Source organism: Sinohyriopsis cumingii, chromosome 7 (assembly GCF_028554795.1).
Source record: "Sinohyriopsis cumingii isolate HCF-2022 chromosome 7, ASM2855479v2, whole genome shotgun sequence".
In the NCBI taxonomy this organism is placed as follows: Eukaryota; Metazoa; Mollusca; class Bivalvia; order Unionida; family Unionidae; genus Sinohyriopsis; species Sinohyriopsis cumingii.
The window spans coordinates 118,685,151-118,703,789 of NC_142967.1; the positions used below are offsets into that span (position 1 = coordinate 118,685,151).

An 18,639-nucleotide genomic window follows, 5' to 3' on the forward strand; every position below is an offset into this window, starting at 1 on the left:
GATATGATTGGGATATAAAACTTTTTTCCAAAGTAGAGAAAACTTAGTAACATTTAGAAAAATAAAACAACATAAAAATGGAAATTACTGTTTCTTTTTGGCAATACTGATCGAAACTGCACCATCAGTGGGTCCTAGTTCTACTTGTCGCTCAAATGCAGTAACTGCAAACACTTATTTTGTACTTTGAAGATAAGGTCTTTAACAATATTTTCTTTTTTCTTGAAGACTAGTTATTCATTGCTAGAAATATACACTGGATCATCTAATAGAATAAATATGCCGCACGAGATGGTCGAGGATACTCTTCTATTGGTCTATGTAGTCTGTAGCCATGTTCTTGTGTATAAAACCGCCAGTAAAAAAAATGTAATGAATACCAATTATCTAATAAAAGCAAGAAAATAAATGTTTGGTTATATGCGATGAATCAAATCATAAACATAATGATCCAAATACTTTGAAAATACTACTGTATGAACATGGATTATTTTGAGAGGTCTGTCAAACACATTCACATATAAACTAAAAAAATATGAAGAATGGGTTTGTATATATTTATGGAGAATATGAAGAATGGGTTTGTATACTGATGGGGAATATGAAGAATGGATTTGTATACTGATGGGGAATATGAAGAATGGATTTGTATACTGATGGGGAATATGAAGAATGGGTTGGTATACTGATGGAAAATATGAAGAATGGGTTTGTATATACTTATGGAGAATATGAAGAATGGATTTGTAAACTGATGGAGAATATGAAAAATGGGTTTGTATATACTTATGGAGAATATGAAGAATGGCCTGTTTGTGTCATTTTATTCAGTTGTCTATTGACATATATAATGCACAATAATCATCAGAAAGGCATATAATGCATACACATGTTAATAAAATATGATAGAGTTTTTACTCCAAAGAATGTAACGTCGCACATGTTAGAAGAGCTCCCTAAACGTTCTACATAATATAAACCTAACGTGCCTATTGAGCATTGAGTAAAAGATTGAAGTTTTAATCAGTATGTAACATATACTTAGAGATTTCATAGTTTAAGGTCATCTGTTCACAAACAGTACTCATGTCTTTATTATCTTTTATTTTGGCAGATTTCTTAAAGACGATGGCTGCTGAAGCACAGGAATCAGGGACATCGAACCCTCCGGATACGCAGCTCCGTGAGAAGATATACAAGGGTATCCGTATGTTAGAGAATGAAATCGAAGAGATCGAGACAATGGAAATCAGGCCTGATGACGTATGGGTAGCCTCATATCCGAGATCAGGTAGATTAATTTTATGCAACTTTACCAATACTATTACACTAAAATTTATTATTTTTTTTTTATTTTTCTCCATACCTTCTCTTTTATATCAATCAATTATTGCTTCATTTCGCTAATTTAGTTATTGTTAAACAAAACCTTTCTTCCCTTAACTTTCCTGTCCTTCACTTTTAGGGTTTACTAGCATTAATTCTTTCTTTAACTTTCTTTCAGTCCACTTTCTTGCCTTGGTTTGATTTTTCCTTTGTATCTTATTCATTGTTGGACTGAATGTATTTGTTGTGCCCCCCCCCCCCCCAATTTAACTATTTAGATCAGTCTGTAAATAGCACCCCGAGGACAAATTTCCCCACATATATAGATATTTCATAAAATAGATGGCACCATAAATCATTATTCAGCAGACTTGAATGCATGTGATATTTACGAGTTCTGAAACAGAATACAGTTAGACTTCAGGAGATATTCCTTGACATTTTTAGTAGCATTCATTTTGATTCTGGGTCTACACTGTCAATACTAGATCACAAGGCTATGACAAATGCCAATAAGTAATGAATGATTAGCATAAATAAGATCAAAAAAACTAAGCATTTAATCAGTTTCCATATGTAATTATGTCATCAAATTGTTCGTACATATAAAAATGAAACATTATTTTAAGATATAAATCATCATTCACATGTGGCATCTTGTCCTATTTTTTATGCTGTTATTCATCCTTTGATTTGGAACATGATGATGGCATCTCTGACTCTTTGGTATAAGTGTGTATGTGAGAGACTAGTCAGAACAATTTTGACTCTGCACTGTCTATGATAAACTTATTTGGAAACTGGTTTTCTTCACAGCAGTGGACATATTTGCATTGTTCATGCTTCTATACCGCCTCTGCAATTCTTGCCAGCTCCAGTAAAATTGCAGCTGTGCCAGTTGGAGCTATTCTGTGTGAGATCTTGCTAAGACCCAGGGGCAATGCTGTTGTGTAAAAGGTATGACTTTCAGAGAATCTTTCAGGCGTTCTTCGATCGCCTTCACTCCTTTTAGGTACCAGTAGAAGATCATCTCTGGTAGTGAAAATGGTTCATGTTCTATATATGATGTCTGTACACTGTCCATGTTTGGCAAGCATACAACAGCGTAATCAGCTTAATGGCCTTGGTGACCTTCTGTTTTATTTACATTCTGATGTATCCATGCTTCCACATATGTTGATGCATTCTTTCAAAGACAGCCCTTGCTTTAGTAATTCTAGCATTAGTGTCGTTTTCGATTTGGACTGCTTTTAACATTGTCCTGCCAAGATAAGAAGCATGCCTACTGTCAGAAGGGTTTGGCCATTCACAGTGATGGTGGAATCTACATGAGGTTTTCCTGGTGATCTCTGTTTTTCTTTATAGTTAGTTGGCAGCATATATTTCGCTCAGATTGTGAAGCTCGCGGCCAGTGCGGTATTTCATCAAACTTTTGCCATGAACGTCATATTTCTGCTGTGGGTGAATGCGTCATGGACTTTTGTCTGATTTATAGATGTTGTGTACAGATTTAAAATATATTAATGGAATTTATCCTTTTTGTGATGAGATGTAAACACCATGTTTTAGGTCTCTCTTCCCTTCTCTAAGCCACAATATCTCCCATGTAAGAACTACTAATCGATGCGATGAAGAAAGCGATTCAGCAGAATTTCAGGCTAGAACTTTGCCAGCTATTGAAAGGAAGAACATTTTTGTTAAGCAGGATAGTCTGTTGTTTTATCACTTGTACATAAACGGTTTATGCATCCTTTTATTTTTGTTGTATTCTTCCTGTTGTCCACATTTTCTAGATGATTTCAGCCAGCTTCAGTGCTTTCTGTGAGTGTCTTGCTTCATGGAATTCTGCTTGTAAAGCTTCTGTACCAGTTCTGTCATTTGACAGCATGTGTGTTTCATCAGCTTAATTCAGCGTTGTAGGATCAGGAATAGAAATGTTGAAATCCACTTGTGGAAGTCAGTCAGTTACCACCTGTGATAGAGGGTCAGGTCAGGTCATACAAGCAGTGGACCGCACTTCCTAACTGTTGACCCAGGGTGGACAGCTACACCTGGCTGCCTCTTGAAAGTCCTTATGATAGATCAGAAGGTCAAACAGATATGTTCATACACCAGCTGTGAAGGTAGAATACAAGAGCTGCATAGACCGAGTTCAAGCGCAGTAGGAACTGATTGTCATCCACCGAAATCCGACTCTTCTCCAGACGTCTTGACGTCTTGACATTCCCACTACTCTGGATTGAGACAGGCTAGGACAGAGAAATAGTGTTGGTGAGTCCTTGCAAATTTCAAGTGCACGTCATGATGCTGATTTGCTGTCCTCTACAAATACCATTTATTCATTGGATGATGGGCGAAAAATCAGGTGTTGATAAACTGATAGCTGTAGTTGCAGACCAGCACACGTGCTGCTAATGGCATATGTCGCTTTTCACTGAACTCAAGCAGCAGTGGAACGTATCAACCCCTTTTTTGCATGTGACGCCCTTTATAGGACCATAAGGTTCACCGATGTAGCATGAAGAAGGGGCTAGAAACCAAGTCTTATGTGTTGATTGCTTTATCATAAACATGGACACGAAACCCACAATGGCGGTCGAAGCCTTACAAGAAGATACATTTGATGCATCTCAACACTGGTACCTGATACGCATGCACACATAAGAAAAGTACATCAACAGATTGTCCTATGATACGACAGTTCTATTTGGTAGACAACTGGTCCGATTCAACATCCAGGTAACAGCCCTCCTCCGTATACTGGCCTCCTTGTGTATCCTATAATGTGCTGAGAAAGGAATTAAATCAATCAAACCACAAACCATTGAACTATATCGTACATGTGATGGATCGATTCTACGTTAAAGATAAAGAGTGTCAACATAGATTTCCATACGATTGCCAATATATATATATATATATATATATATATATATATATATATATATATATATATATATATATATATATATATATATATATATATATATATATAAGTGTGTGTGTGTGTGTTACCTGATGGTCGAGCATCTAAATGCACATAATGATTAAGGTTGTGTCAATGGAAATAATTGTATTTATACTAATTTACCTTCCATGTTTTTATAATGTTATAACCACCTTGCACGCCATAAACCTAGAGTCATGTTTGATGGAATTAGATTAAATTGATCATTCTCATTCTGAGGTCATATATTGTGTCACCTAAGCACATGTTATGTTACTGGATGGTAAAGTTATGCATAGTTCGTCATTTATCAGTAAAATGTAATATCAATTGCTTGTTATACTGATGAAAAGAAGTCGCATTACACTAGTTAACATAAACCGGAAGGTGCGTTTTTTATTCTAAGTGGCTAAATAGTTTCTGACCTACTAGTAGTTCCAACAGTCTCCAGGTTACATAGGTATAATGTGGGAAATGTCACATGTACATTGTGGTATTATGACATGAACTTGTGATTAATATAAGGATACCTGATGCAATTAGATTTAGTTGTGATCAACCGGATTTTAAAACTAACGTTTAGTAACATTTCTTGGGTCACAAATTCTGTTTTGTTGAGGAAGTATCATCTTAGTGGATGAATTTATCCGTTTGCGATGCGTCAAAATTTGTGTTTGAGAAATATATACAGACAAATCAAACATTTCTGATATTTGCAATTAAATATTCATATTCTTCAATTTTTCAGAAAATAAAATAAAAATTCTTTTCTCTTGAAAATTCACGCAGCGAACTATTAATGAATTCCTGAGGCATGTCCAAGCTATTCTTTTACATTACAGATTTTATCTTGCTTTTTCTTCAGTTGTCCTGTGATGAAAACTTAAAACACGAAGTAGTATAGACTCATTTGGTTACTTAATATGTTGCTAGGCACCACTGTTACCCAGGAGATGGCCTACCTCATTGCAACGGAGGATTTCGAGACAGCTAGGAAGGTACAGCTTGATGACAGGTTTCCTATTATCGAGGTCAAGGATGACAGGTTTCCGTATTACAGGGGACTGAAGTACCTGGAGAAAATGCAGACAACGAGATTCATTAAGACTCATCTTCCATATTTCCTTCTTCCAAAACAGATACAACAGGGTCAAGGACATGTAAGGCATCAGCTTCCTCATTTCCTTCATACTATGCATTTCTCTCTGTTGCAATTTAAATAGTGTAATGTTATAAATATGATAAAACGGAGATCGAACCAAAACTAGTTCTCAAAGTTTCTCCTGAAATTACACATTATCTTCTTTCTGATACTTAAGAAAATTTGTATCAGCTTTAAAGACACACGAATGCATTCCTGCTTACTTTCCATTTAACTCAAGAATGCCTTTTATTGTTCAAAAATTGTTTAAGATTACCTCAAATTTTCCTTAGAACGAAGGCAAAAGTCATTTTTAAAACTTCAGTACTATATGAAAATATTTAAATCTCTGATGACTATTGCAATATAGTGTTACGTTTTAGGCTCTTTCAAACAGTAACATGGAAAGAGTGAAGACAACAAAAATTTGTAAACTTTAAAAAATAATTTATTTCACTAGAAAAACAAAGTAAAAATTAGAAAAGAATGTTTTTACGAATTAAATCCAAAACAATCCAAGAATAATCTAAGAACTAAAAAATAGAAGTCCTAGCAAAACAAAGTATTAATGAAACTGAGTTCAAATCTCGATGAAATCAAAACTGGTTTGCAATGACGTAGGCTGTGGTCAGCATCGTACTGATGTGTCAACAGTTCTATGTTGAATCACAGAAAATAATATTGCAGTGTTTGAATTCTGTGTAAATTTTGATAACTGTCCTTGTCCAAGAATTAATATAGAGCACAAGTATTTCCAGGGAAAAATAATCTCTTGGAATACAAATAACACTGGTCAACAGTGAAATCATTACTGACTTGAAAAGGCCCTAATCTGTAGTATTTTGGTGTGCCGAACACGAATATAACCGTGAAAAATTTGTATTGGCTCTCGTTTTGAAGATATTCATATACCTCATTTTCTATGTTTCACTGTGTAAATTTCTCCAGTAGGACTGCAGCAACATCCGGAATAATGATGTAACATTGCATAATACCATCATGCTCACATCATCCACAGTTGATTGCATCATTTTCTGATGCAATGCAATACTAATGCCATGCGGCTGCTGAAGTAAGTTGACGTCAGCAGTGTACTATACATGTGTAGGCCTATTATACTAATGCCAGGCGGCTGCTGAAGCTGACGTAAGCAGTGTACTATATAAAGCCCAATCAGATAGGTTCAGCATTTAAAATATTTTAGACGTTGTGCGAGACAGTTCAAGCTACTGTTACATAAAACTTATTATTTTATCCATTTACGTACAATAAAGAACAGTAATGCCTCGAAAGTGTGTTAATACCGCAGACAATTTTTGCTATATTTGTGGGGAAGTGACATTTGCCAACCAGAAGAAAAGTATCAATTCTCAAGTGAAGAAGGCATATCATCTTTACTTCGGATGCAAGGTTGGTGACCAAGACAAGCCTTGGGCTCCGCATATATGCTGTGCTACATGTACAACACAGCTTTCACAGTGGTTGAATTGCAAAAGGTCATCAATGCCGTTTGCAGTCCCAATGGTGTGGAGAGAGCCAAGCAACCACCTAAATGACTGTTACTTCTGCTTGGTTCCTCCTCTTTCCGGCGGAATAACGAAGCGAAAGAAGTCGAGAATAGTCTACCCAAACATTCCGTCTGCATTGAGACCAGTTCCACATGGTGAGGGACTTCCTATTCCAGAACCTCCAGCAGAATATTCTCTTGATTCATCTGACGAAGACAAAGGTGAGTCGACCTGTTCTTCTCCTGGTCCATCAGCATGCAGTGATCCAGATTTTCACTGTGGTGCATCATCAACCCCACACAGAATAACACAGGAAGAACTAAATGACCTGATTCGTGATTTGGACTTATCAAAGAACAAGGCAGAATTGCTAGGATCAAGACTCCAACAATGGAATCTTCTAGAAGAAGATGTCACAATTACTGCATATCGAAAGCGCCACCAGCAATTGGAGCCTTTCTTCAGAAAGGAAAGTAATCTGATATTCTGTTCCGATATTGAGGGCCTCATGAATGCTTTAAAAATCACTCATGACCCACAAGAATGGAGACTATTTGTGGACTCTTCGAAACTGAGTCTCAAGGCTGTGCTTTTGCACAATGGAAACATTCTTCCATCTATTCCAGTAGCGTATGCTGTCCACATGAAAGAGACATACGATAACTTAAGGCAGCTACTGAATTCCATTGAGTATAACAAGTACAGCTGGCACCTCTGTGGTGATTTGAAGGTAGTTGCCCTTTTAATGGGACTGCAGCAAGGATATACAAAATACATGTGTTTCTTATGCGAGTGGGATAGCCGAGCAAGGGAAATGCACTACATGAGGAAGGAATGGACTCACAGGCAGAATGTAGCCATTGGAGAGAAGAATATCCAACACCCAGCTCTGGTTGAGGCTCAGAAAATCTTGCTACCACCCCTTCACATCAAACTAGGTTTGATGAAGAACTTCGTGAAAGCCATTGACCGGACTTTGCCAGCATTCCGATACCTGCATGAAAAATTCCCTCGACTCAGCGAAGCAAAGATTAAAGAGGGAGTTTTTGTGGGTCCTCAGATTCGAGAGCTTTTCAAAGATAACCAGTTCAACAACTTGCTGGAAGGTGACGCGAAACAAGCATGGAATGCTTTTCGCCTAGTTTCTACAAACTTCCTCGGAAATGTTAGGGCAGAAAACTATAAGGAACTAGTAGAAGACATGTTGATGAAGTATAAGAAACTTGGCTGCAATATGTCTCTAAAGATTCACTTCCTTCATTCCCATTTGGATTTCTTTCCTAGCAACTGTGGTATTGTTAGTGATGAACACGGCGAACGTTTTCATCAAGATATCGCAACAATGGAACAAAGATACCAGGGAAAATGGTCCACTACAATGCTGGCTGACTACTGCTGGACACTCCTCAGAGATGCTCCCGAACAGCTGTACAAGAGACAGGCGAAGAAATCTAAGATGTAGTCAATGACTTGATTTTTTATAGGTAGGCTATTACAGTTGACCTTTTACTATTGAAATGCATTTCGTTATGTAAACATTAATTTCTTGCAGATTACAAAAAAACTAGAGCCAATTTTGCAATTTGACTGTCATATTCGTGTTCAACACATAAAAATTGATAAGAATTGACTAATTTTATTTCAGTAACATGACTTTTGTAAAAATTTGTTGTCCAGTGTAATTTGAAGAAAACAAAATAATTAGTCCAAAAGATTGGTCACAAAATAAAAAACTTGGACGTCTCCAGTCCCTTTTTTCCCCAAAACATTAATAATAAATCTAGCCATGATGCAAAACAGAATCTTGGATGTGGGTCAATCCACTGGAAAAACCTAACTGATACGTGTTATTTGCCACGTACTATGAGTATGGCCTCGATTTCACTTTATGAATCTTACTCTGAAAAAGAATTGAAAACGTTTGTTGACTTCAACTCTTACTGATTCTGAATCAATGTCAGGAACTAGGTCAGCATTATATACAAAGTTTATATCATTAGTTGTTTATGAAAAACAGTCAGGTCAAGAAGAACTAAACTGAATTTCTGGACAGTGTCAAATCCTGTAAATACATTACATTACAATAACATGCAATGAAATAAAAAAAATTGAAACTAACAAACAAACGATTAAATTAAGTCAAATATATGTAACATATATATACATATCTAGTTCTTACAATGAGAGACCGATAAAGTCTTACGAATCTGTTAATGCTATTGGATGTTGTCAAATGCTCTAAGAAAAATGTTTTATCACATACATCTTCTGTTTTGCCAGCGAGTCTAATTTTTCTGGACCTTTTGTTATCGTTACAGGTAATCTATGTTGCCCGTAATCCAAATGATTCGTGCATTTCCTTATACTGTTTTCTTCGATATCTCAGATGGTATGACGAGTCATTCACTTTCGAAATGTTTTTTGAACGTTTTATCAAGGGGGACGGTAAATATCTTCGATCTCTTCTTTACTTTCTTTACTTGCAAACGTAATCACAAACCAGACCTTAATTTATAGTACCATCATACCTCTACTTGTGTTGTCATTCTCCACAGACACTATCGTCATTATGGCAATCATCATTTTAAAAGATGATGTCATTAGCTATGACTGAATCACTGACGACATACTCTGATAATAAATCAGATGTATACGGTGAATCAATATATGCTGTACAATATTTCTGTAATAAACACATGAGACACTTGTAGTGAAATTTACATATAATAAAAAGTAACTGGACACAACAGAATTCCTGAATGCTATTCAACAATTTTCTTTATTGTTTATGTGCAGTAAGTTTCAAAATGGAATACTATATTGCTGTGATTGTACCTCTCTGTAGACTGATTTTGATTGATTGTACGGTCCACCATCACTATAAAGGTACCATGGTGCCACAAAAGTGTATTATGACAAACAAACAATGATTGATTTTTTGAGCATGTAAGTGTAATTTTGTGCAAAAAAGGTGATCCACATTGTACCTTATTCTTCTAATTGATGTCTGGATTGTTTAAAATTTTAAAACAAAAGGAACCAGCAAAAAGAAATAAATCTACTCTGCAACATTTTGGTGTATTTGATGTCATCATTTTGCAAAATGCAGTTTGAATTCGACAAAACAAGTATCAGGAATGGTTTTGGTAATATTTACCCTTTGCATTACTGCAAGGATTGAGATCAGTTTATGTCGCTTATATTCTGTCTCACCAACGTGTCAAAATTTGTTATGTCACATTCATGACAACATGGAAATAATCATTAATAGCAGGTCTCTTATACTAAGGCCATAATACTGTGAAACTTTATTTTAGACTGAACCTCTGATACATTGAAAGACTGAAGGACAACATTAACTGATTTTCATAGAATGGTACTAATACAGCAGTCCCATTTGTTACTTGATAACACGGCTGTTCTACAAGATTTCTAGATCGGGTCTGTTTCAATGGGCACTTTCAGGGATCATTATGTCTGAAAAAGGGCACCAAAGGATGTCACACATACCCTATCTGGAGGAGTTAAATTAATAGAGACCAGATCGTAATATTTTATTCCATACCCATTCAGACATATTTTGGTATCTACTTGAGTCTGGTATTTACTATTGTGTAATTTGATTTCAGTTTACTCAGGTTCCTGGTGGAACCATGTCAGAGAATACTGGCAGCACAGAGATGACACAAATATCTTATTTATAAAGTATGACGACATTATAGAGGTATGTATTCTCTCTCTCTCTCTCTCTCTCTCTCTCTCTCTCCTTTCTTTGATACCTTGAATGCAAGATAAAGGTAAAACTGATATACAGAGGTATATCTAAATTCGGTATATTATGTGTATAGACGTTTATCTATGCTTTATCAGTCACGGGGCCATTTCCATTAAACGGAAAAAATAAATATTACTTCACAAATTTGTTAAACTTTAGTCTGCCAGCTTATACAGCCAAGACGATACAGATTTTGTATCACACAGAGCATGGATGGTCGAGCAGGTGAAGCACCCACTGTCAAGCTTTGCAATTCCATGTTGGCCCTAATGCTATTTTGCACAGGACACAGTGGTTGTTCATCATTTTGTATTTTGTTGTTGCTTTTCTTCTTTCAAAAAGTTCATTATGTGCGGAGTTCGTACCAAAAATTAAAATAGTACAACACATCCCGCTCTATACCTTTAAATTTACCATCAATTTCTTCGTTGAGATCTCCTCTTTTGGAGTACCTTGTTTTCAGACTAAATATATAATCATGTTTATCATCATCAGAATGACACCATCGCAAGTATTGAATGATTTCTCAAATATATTACTACTGTTACAAATGTTACCAGGATTTGACAATCGCGATCAGTATAGCTAATGCAGAGAGATGTAGTGGCTGTGTATCTCTGAGACTTTGTGAAAGGACTAGAAATGATCCAGTGCCCTGTGCATGAACATTGGCGAGTCCAGGGTTATATGAGCAACATTGAACCAACAAATTCCGACCAAAGAAAAGTAATGTGAATTATTAAACGTGTAATCAACATATGTAGATCATAAAAATGTTTGTCCAGGAAAGCAGGGATATCATACTTGTATGGCCATGGTTTAGTGTTGAATCAAAATTGATACATTCAGTGATATGATGATGAACCTGACGAAAAGAAATTGAAATGAGATCATCAAGTTGATTTTATATTTACATTACTTTGAATATTCTCAAGATGCTAGGATTCACATTTCCCCACTTTTATGTTGCTAATCATGCTTGCCAGAAATACCTTCAAGAACTGTTCTTATTTGTCACAAAATTGTAGCTTCATTAGGGATGAAAATGAAATTTAAATATTTTGTGACTCATACTTTTTTGATTTGCATCAGTGGATTTTGGACCGCACGGATTACACGTGGAATGGAGATAAAGGATTATATCAGCAACTTTTATCTATTCATAACTATCTTTGGTCACAATTCTTCAACATACGACTGACATTTTTGGAGATGCTTTTGAAAAATCGGAATACGATTTTAATCAAACCTAATTTCTAAACGTATTAATAGAGCCCAAGTCACTTTCCAAGAATGACATGAACTGCTTACTGATTCCATGAGACATGTAACACAGCCTTTAAGTCCATGAGTTATTTAACACAGCCTTTATGTCCATGAGTCATTTAACACAGCCTTTAAGTCCATGAGACATTTAACACAGCCTTTAAGTTCATGAAACATTTAACACAGTCTTTAAGTCCATGACTCACTTAGCACGGCATTTAAGTCCATGAGACTTTTAACACATCCTTTAAGTCCATGAGACATTTAATACAGATTTTAAGTCCATGAGTCATTTAACACAGCCTTTAAGTCCATGAGACATTTAACACAGCCTTTAAGTCCATGAGACATTGAGCACAGCCTTTAAGTCCATGAGTCATTTAACACAGCCTTTAAGTCCATGAGACATTTAGCACAGCCGTTAAGTCCATGAGACATTTAACACAGCCTTTAAGTCCATGAGACATTTAGCACAGCCTTTAAGTCCATGAGACATTTAACAGCCTTTAAGTAAAACTCAAGATGACTCAAAAGACAGAAATTAATCAAATATAATTTCCACCCCCTTTTCAAAACTGACACAATCACCTCTTCCTGTTCTGCATTTGCTTATAGCGCATTAATGTCACATGGATATGCATTCAGAAGGACTAGGCGCTCTCTACACTTAGTACCTAGATCACTCTTTATACCCTTTGACTTTCAAGAAAAATACTGAAATGCCAGTTCTGACATTCAATGAATATATTGTGGAAAATTCCCACAGTCGGTTTTCAGACACGAAGATATCGATTGTTGAAGGAAGCTTTAGCTATTACCATAACTGGTAGTTTGGTGTACCGACAGAAGTTCACATAGAACAAACCCACAACTGGACCTTAAGCGTATCTATTAGTCAGCCAATAATATTCAGTCAGAATCAATTGTATTATTGTTGTGTTCACAAAATTCATTTGAACTGGAATTTTATTTATTCAGATTATTTAATTCAAGTAATTTGTCTTGGGAAATATAAAGTGCTGTTCAAAACTAATATTCTTGGAAATACACACTTGACTTTATATCGAAATTTCAAATAAGGATATATTCTTGGCTTGTATTATTCTGATCCAACATCACCATAACATGGGCCACCACAGGTAGAGCAACACGTTTAGATGATTCATGGTTTACATTCTGCGAGAATGCGTATACATTGATTTTGTCCATATGTAAGTGATCTTAAACGTGAAATCAATTTTACATCTTAAAACTGTTGCTGTTTGAATATTAAAAGGGCGATTCTTGGGAAGGGTAATTACTAGGACTACAGTCAAGAGAGATTTTATGTGAACGACTTGTGCAAACACTGTTGTGCCTAATTCAGTGTTACTAAATGAATGAAACCTGTCAACACTTATACGGTTACGAAGTACTTAACAACTGAGCCCACAACACGATGTGTCTACTTTAAATTGGGAAGATATGTCGTGTGAGTGTTGCCGATTGAACTTCTTGTCTGCCTTGTCTCGATATGAAAACATCATTCTGTTTAATGTGATCAATATTTATCTACCTATGTGTAAAAAGTCATCTGCTTTTATATACCATCCATTCTTAACAATACCAAAAGGTGTGAATGACTGATGATGCACACCAACAAATGTACCAATAGAAATATGCACATGACTGGAAACGTTTTCGATTCAGTGCTAGGAAACACAATATTTCTGATTATAGCAAAGACATGCGTGACTGAATCCCATTAGAGAGAACATGTTTCTTTGTTTTCAAACTTTACATCTTGTGCAAGGCTCAAAATGTGAAGAGATTTTCTGTTCTATATCAATTTTCTTGATTTATGTGTGATCGTCTCAGAATTTTCAAAACCACACTAGAGGTATAAATGTGTTCTTCCTTCTAGAAATAATTGACAAATGGTTAGTTCATCAAAGATGAAAGCATTGCTTCTTTGCCGTCTCTTTAAATACGAATAAATTTTTCCATGTAGAATAATAATAAGAATACGCGAATAAGAAAACCTCTTGATCATAATGATTGTATTTGTTACAACAAAGCTAGATCAAGAAAGAAGAGCGCATTCCATCGGTAGTCACAAAGATCATTAGGTGGTGTTTTTTGAACTTTGAAACAAATATCAGGTGTTGGTTAAACGTTCAGGAGCACCCTGCCTGAATTATACTTTTAACTACGACACTCATATGCCACATGCGTGTTTACTTGATTGATTTAAAACTATCACTCAAGATTAAGAATTCGCTAAGGATTTTATGACACGTCAGTTCTTCGTTTCGTCTTCCTACTAGAAAAACAAAAAATATAAAAACTATATTCACTGCCTTCCACTAATACTTTATGGAGCGGGATTCCTAACCACACCTTCAAGCCAAGTTACTGGTGCACCTTATGTTTTCATTCGAGTAAAAAATGAAAAAGTGAGTTTTAGAAGACATTTTCAAATAAGTGTTCCTATGGTTCGCTTGACTTTATGTCAATAACTGCTAGGACGGATTTAATTCCTCGCCTATTGCAACGGTTCTTTCTAGCAGCTTAAAATAAGTTTTGAACAAAAAAGCATATCGATACTCAAATTAGGAAACAAATCTATCTTGAAAACTGGATACAATTAGATCTCTAGTAGCAGTGACTTTCAGGCAGTTCTGCTGTATGGTCCCAATACTCTTGCCAGAGTTATAATCATGACCCTCCAAAATTAAAGACCAAATTAAGAAAAAAGACGAAGATAAAAGTACCAGTGACATCAAACTTCACATTATCATTGCTAAAACTAAGAACACAAACACTACCAGTTCATGAAGAATGGATACTGCGATTTGAACATGCATTTACCCATGAAATGTCGGCATCACACCAACATCCACTGTCATCTACTTTTCCTGATATTCTCCTTCGTTCATTCTTCCAAAACACAAAAGCAGAACTGAGGACAGCATAGGAGGGTTTCTTCCGTTGCTGATAGGTCCATTGTCAAATATTGATATTCCATTGTTAAGATCGCTTGGTGGATGTCCTTTAGAACTGATGAACCGAACATAGAAAGGACAGACTCTTCTGAAAGGACTTCACATATAGAAAAACCCAACTTAACTTTAATTCCTTACAAGTTGTGGATGGAACTCCAAGATGGCACAATAAACCGATGCATCTCTTTTCCTAATCATCACCCCACAGAAATGTTACACTTATAGCAATTTACAATTGTGGATGGATTAAACAGACTTCACTAAGCGGGAAAACAATCACCAAGGTACTGTTTATTATTTCAACGTATTTAGACTAGATTACCAAACTTAATTAATGCTTCATGAAGATAGAAAAAAGTAAACAGCAACAGCTACAGAAACGATTCGTAGCAAAGGGAGAAACTGAGACGAAACGTCGAAGAGTTTCGAAACCCACATGCAAAAGCATCCATGTTGACACGTATTATACGGGTTAGCTTGATCAATATTAATGCTCTCAGTAGCAGAAGTGAAATAGAATAAAAGATGATCCCTTTAAAGGCATCATCATAATAGAATAAGAGATGATCCCTTTAAAGTCGTCCTCATAAGCGTCTGCTCCTAATAATCGTCGAAGAAGTAAAGCATTGCAATCCAAAAACACAGGAAGAAGAAAGCTTAAGTAGTCATTAAAATTATTAAACTCCAAACCGCTCTGGTAGCCTAAGTGAATAGAGCGTCTATCTCTGACACAGGTGGTCACGGTTTCGAATCCCAGCTGAATCATACCAAAGACGTATTGAAATGGTACTAGCAGCAGCCTCGTTTGGCGCTTAGCATTAAGAGTTTAGTTTTAACACTTTTTGGCCTTGTGTCAGAATAATATGACTGGGTTGGACATGGCGCTACGTGTGTGCGTCATGATACCCTAGTGCTAAGCATCACTACCTGCCGATTGTCAGAGAATAATCAAAGATTATTTTCAATAAAGAAGACGCAAACGAATTGATATCTTACTTAACTCTCCTTGAAATAACTTGGTAGTTAATTAACATCCATCACAACATTATCAATGGCATTCTACCATTTTTGGTATGGTTAGATTTCACTCTAAGCCAAGGCTGTGAAGATGAATATTGTCACACTATGACATCAGGCCGATTCCTTGTCCAGCGCTAGTTACATTTACTACCTAAGACACAATGACCATGATCTTGCATGCAGAGTGTGATACAACTCCTGAAATCAACCTTCTTTATTGAAAAGCTTGGAAATGGAAATCGTAAACATTAAATGAGAACGATGTTTTCCAGCCAGAACTAAAAACGATAATATTCACAGCCCAAAGTGGAGAAGAGAAAACTCGAATTACAAATAGCAATGCATTAACAAGCCATAACATCCATCATCAAATCCACAACGAAGAAAACATTTTAGGCTTCATCTGATGACTCCACGCAGTCATGATTCAGCTAGATAAGGAGGGACGCCTCTTAAACCGAATTGAATAAAAGGATCTTTTCCCCAACATGAGATTGGTACAACAAGCCCAGATATACTAACAAATGGCAAATGACTTCATAAACTAACATAAATTAGGAAATAAAATCAGGAAGAAAAACAACAAAGTATGAACAAGATGAACTGATAATTCACTAGCAATAGCACCATAATCAAGTACAGGACAAACCGTCATCCTTCATATGTAGGACTCCATTATCCCAGTCTTTTGTGGACCGACAGAGGCAAGCATGGGGACAACATCTATGTGCCATACGTGGAGCCCACTGGGTGAGGTATTGTCACTAAACAGAGTGTCGTTTAATAACAATACCATGTTTCCGTCAAGGTTCATTAAGATCTCTTGGAAACGAATACTACTATATCATTGACAGACTCTTTGCTTTCAGGTTTGTATGCTTTTACTTGTTTGCCTAAGCTTTCTCTTTAGCTGCGAAAACACCGCTACCCTTGATTAATTTTCACATGTGATAGAATATGTACGACTGAGTAATGGTATGCTTGTGTGAATCGGATCACTACTCTCTGTTTCCTTACCCGTCATGTATTATGGTATATAAATATGATCTGCATATTGGTTTTCAGATGTAAACATCCTACACTTTGTCCCCTTATATCGAACTTTGGGTTTATATGCATAGAGGTGTGAATGTGAAATGAAATCTGTCTACTTTAGGTGTTACCCTCGTTACTCTCCCTCATATGTTTATCAGTTGTCAAAGTGTGTTGGTCAATAGATGCGGGTGTAGTATATTAACTCTGTTCAGATGGAGCATTGGTCATTAGGTGTAGGTATTGATCAGTAAATGCATTTGCTATTCAGTAGGTATAGTTGCAGTTATGGTCTGTCTTTCTGTAAGTTGTACACATATAGCCCCATAATGTTAATCCTATGGACATTTTTAGCGTTACATTTGTATTGCCCACAATGTCTATTCTCGTGTTTGTCTAAAGGACCAGGACCTTATTCCTATAAGTTCATGTTTACATTTCGATTGTCTCTTTAACGTCCCGTTCAAAATGGAGACTGACTGTTAAAATCCCGATGTTCGTATTATAGCCACGTTTGCCAGTATAATAGTCCCCCATACTCAACCAGATTAAAGGAAGTTTAATTTCCTTTCCATTGTGTGCTTAGAGATTTGAAAATGGTACAGTTGGTGTGACATTTGTGAACATAATGACACAGAGGATATTTGCTTGAAATAAGTGGATAGGTGATATATATCATCGAGTTATTAAAAATAGTTACATTTGTCACTCACGAAATGAAATATATCCGTCCCTTACTTGTAGCAAGAAAGTGACATTTTATTTTATGCGCAAATATATTGGCAAGCGATATGTAGAACATATTGGAAATCAGTTTGTATTTGGATCCTGCACGATTTCAGCCGCTCTCGATTCATGTTCGGCTGTGTTTTGTGACTACTTGCACTGAATATGCCAACAATATAAATATCTTTACAATTCAAAGTAAAGTAGCAGATTAAGGAAAGAAATATTTGCGCCTAGTTGGATTGGATCTTGATTCGTTTTTACAGGGAAGCAGCATATTACATAAGCGTCTAAGAATAAAATCAAATTGCTTGGTTGTAATGGTAGCCATTTGTATTGACTGGTAGTGATTATATATATATATATATATATATATATATATATATATATATATATATATATATATATATATATATATACTCCAGCACATTTCATTCTCTCACAAAATCTAGCAACTCTCGGTTAGTATAGAAAAAGTCCAATGCCACCAGAAATGTTAGTATTTTTCGATAATGTCTGACTTTCCCATTTGTCATTTTGTGGCGTTAATCCATTTTGACCGCAATAAAAATTGCGCAAAAAGGTACACGTGAAAGAAATCCCTCACCACAACATACAATAATTCAGTTCTAACACACCTTAGAAATTGTTTGGGGATAGAGGAGGGGGCTGGAGAGTGTTTACTACAGAAGTAAGTGCATTCGACAAGACCTAAAACGTCTAGAACCTTCTAAGATGGAAAATTGAAAATAAACAAAAACGTTTTAATAAACTGCTGAATATATACACTTATTTACATATCAGAATATCTTGTCGCAAATTAATTCTCACGCACAACATATCTATTTACAGAAGAATGCATGCAGTCTCACACAAGACAAATACAAATCGATACAAACATGCATATTCAGTTT

The 18,639-nt window shown here is 35.9% G+C and overlaps 1 protein-coding gene across 1 annotated transcript in view; it reads left to right on the forward strand.

Moving 5' to 3' along the window:
- LOC149796011 (uncharacterized) overlaps window positions 1-18,639 on the forward strand; it is an 89,235-nt gene that overhangs the window by 64,995 nt on the left and 5,601 nt on the right. Inside the window, exons 8-11 of the mRNA XM_089963912.1 lie at window positions 1,115-1,291; window positions 5,207-5,433; window positions 9,241-9,367; window positions 10,552-10,646. Coding sequence (XP_089820038.1) covers window positions 1,115-1,291; window positions 5,207-5,433; window positions 9,241-9,367; window positions 10,552-10,646 — 626 coding nt within the window. The remainder of the gene's footprint in view (window positions 1-1,114; window positions 1,292-5,206; window positions 5,434-9,240; window positions 9,368-10,551; window positions 10,647-18,639) is intronic.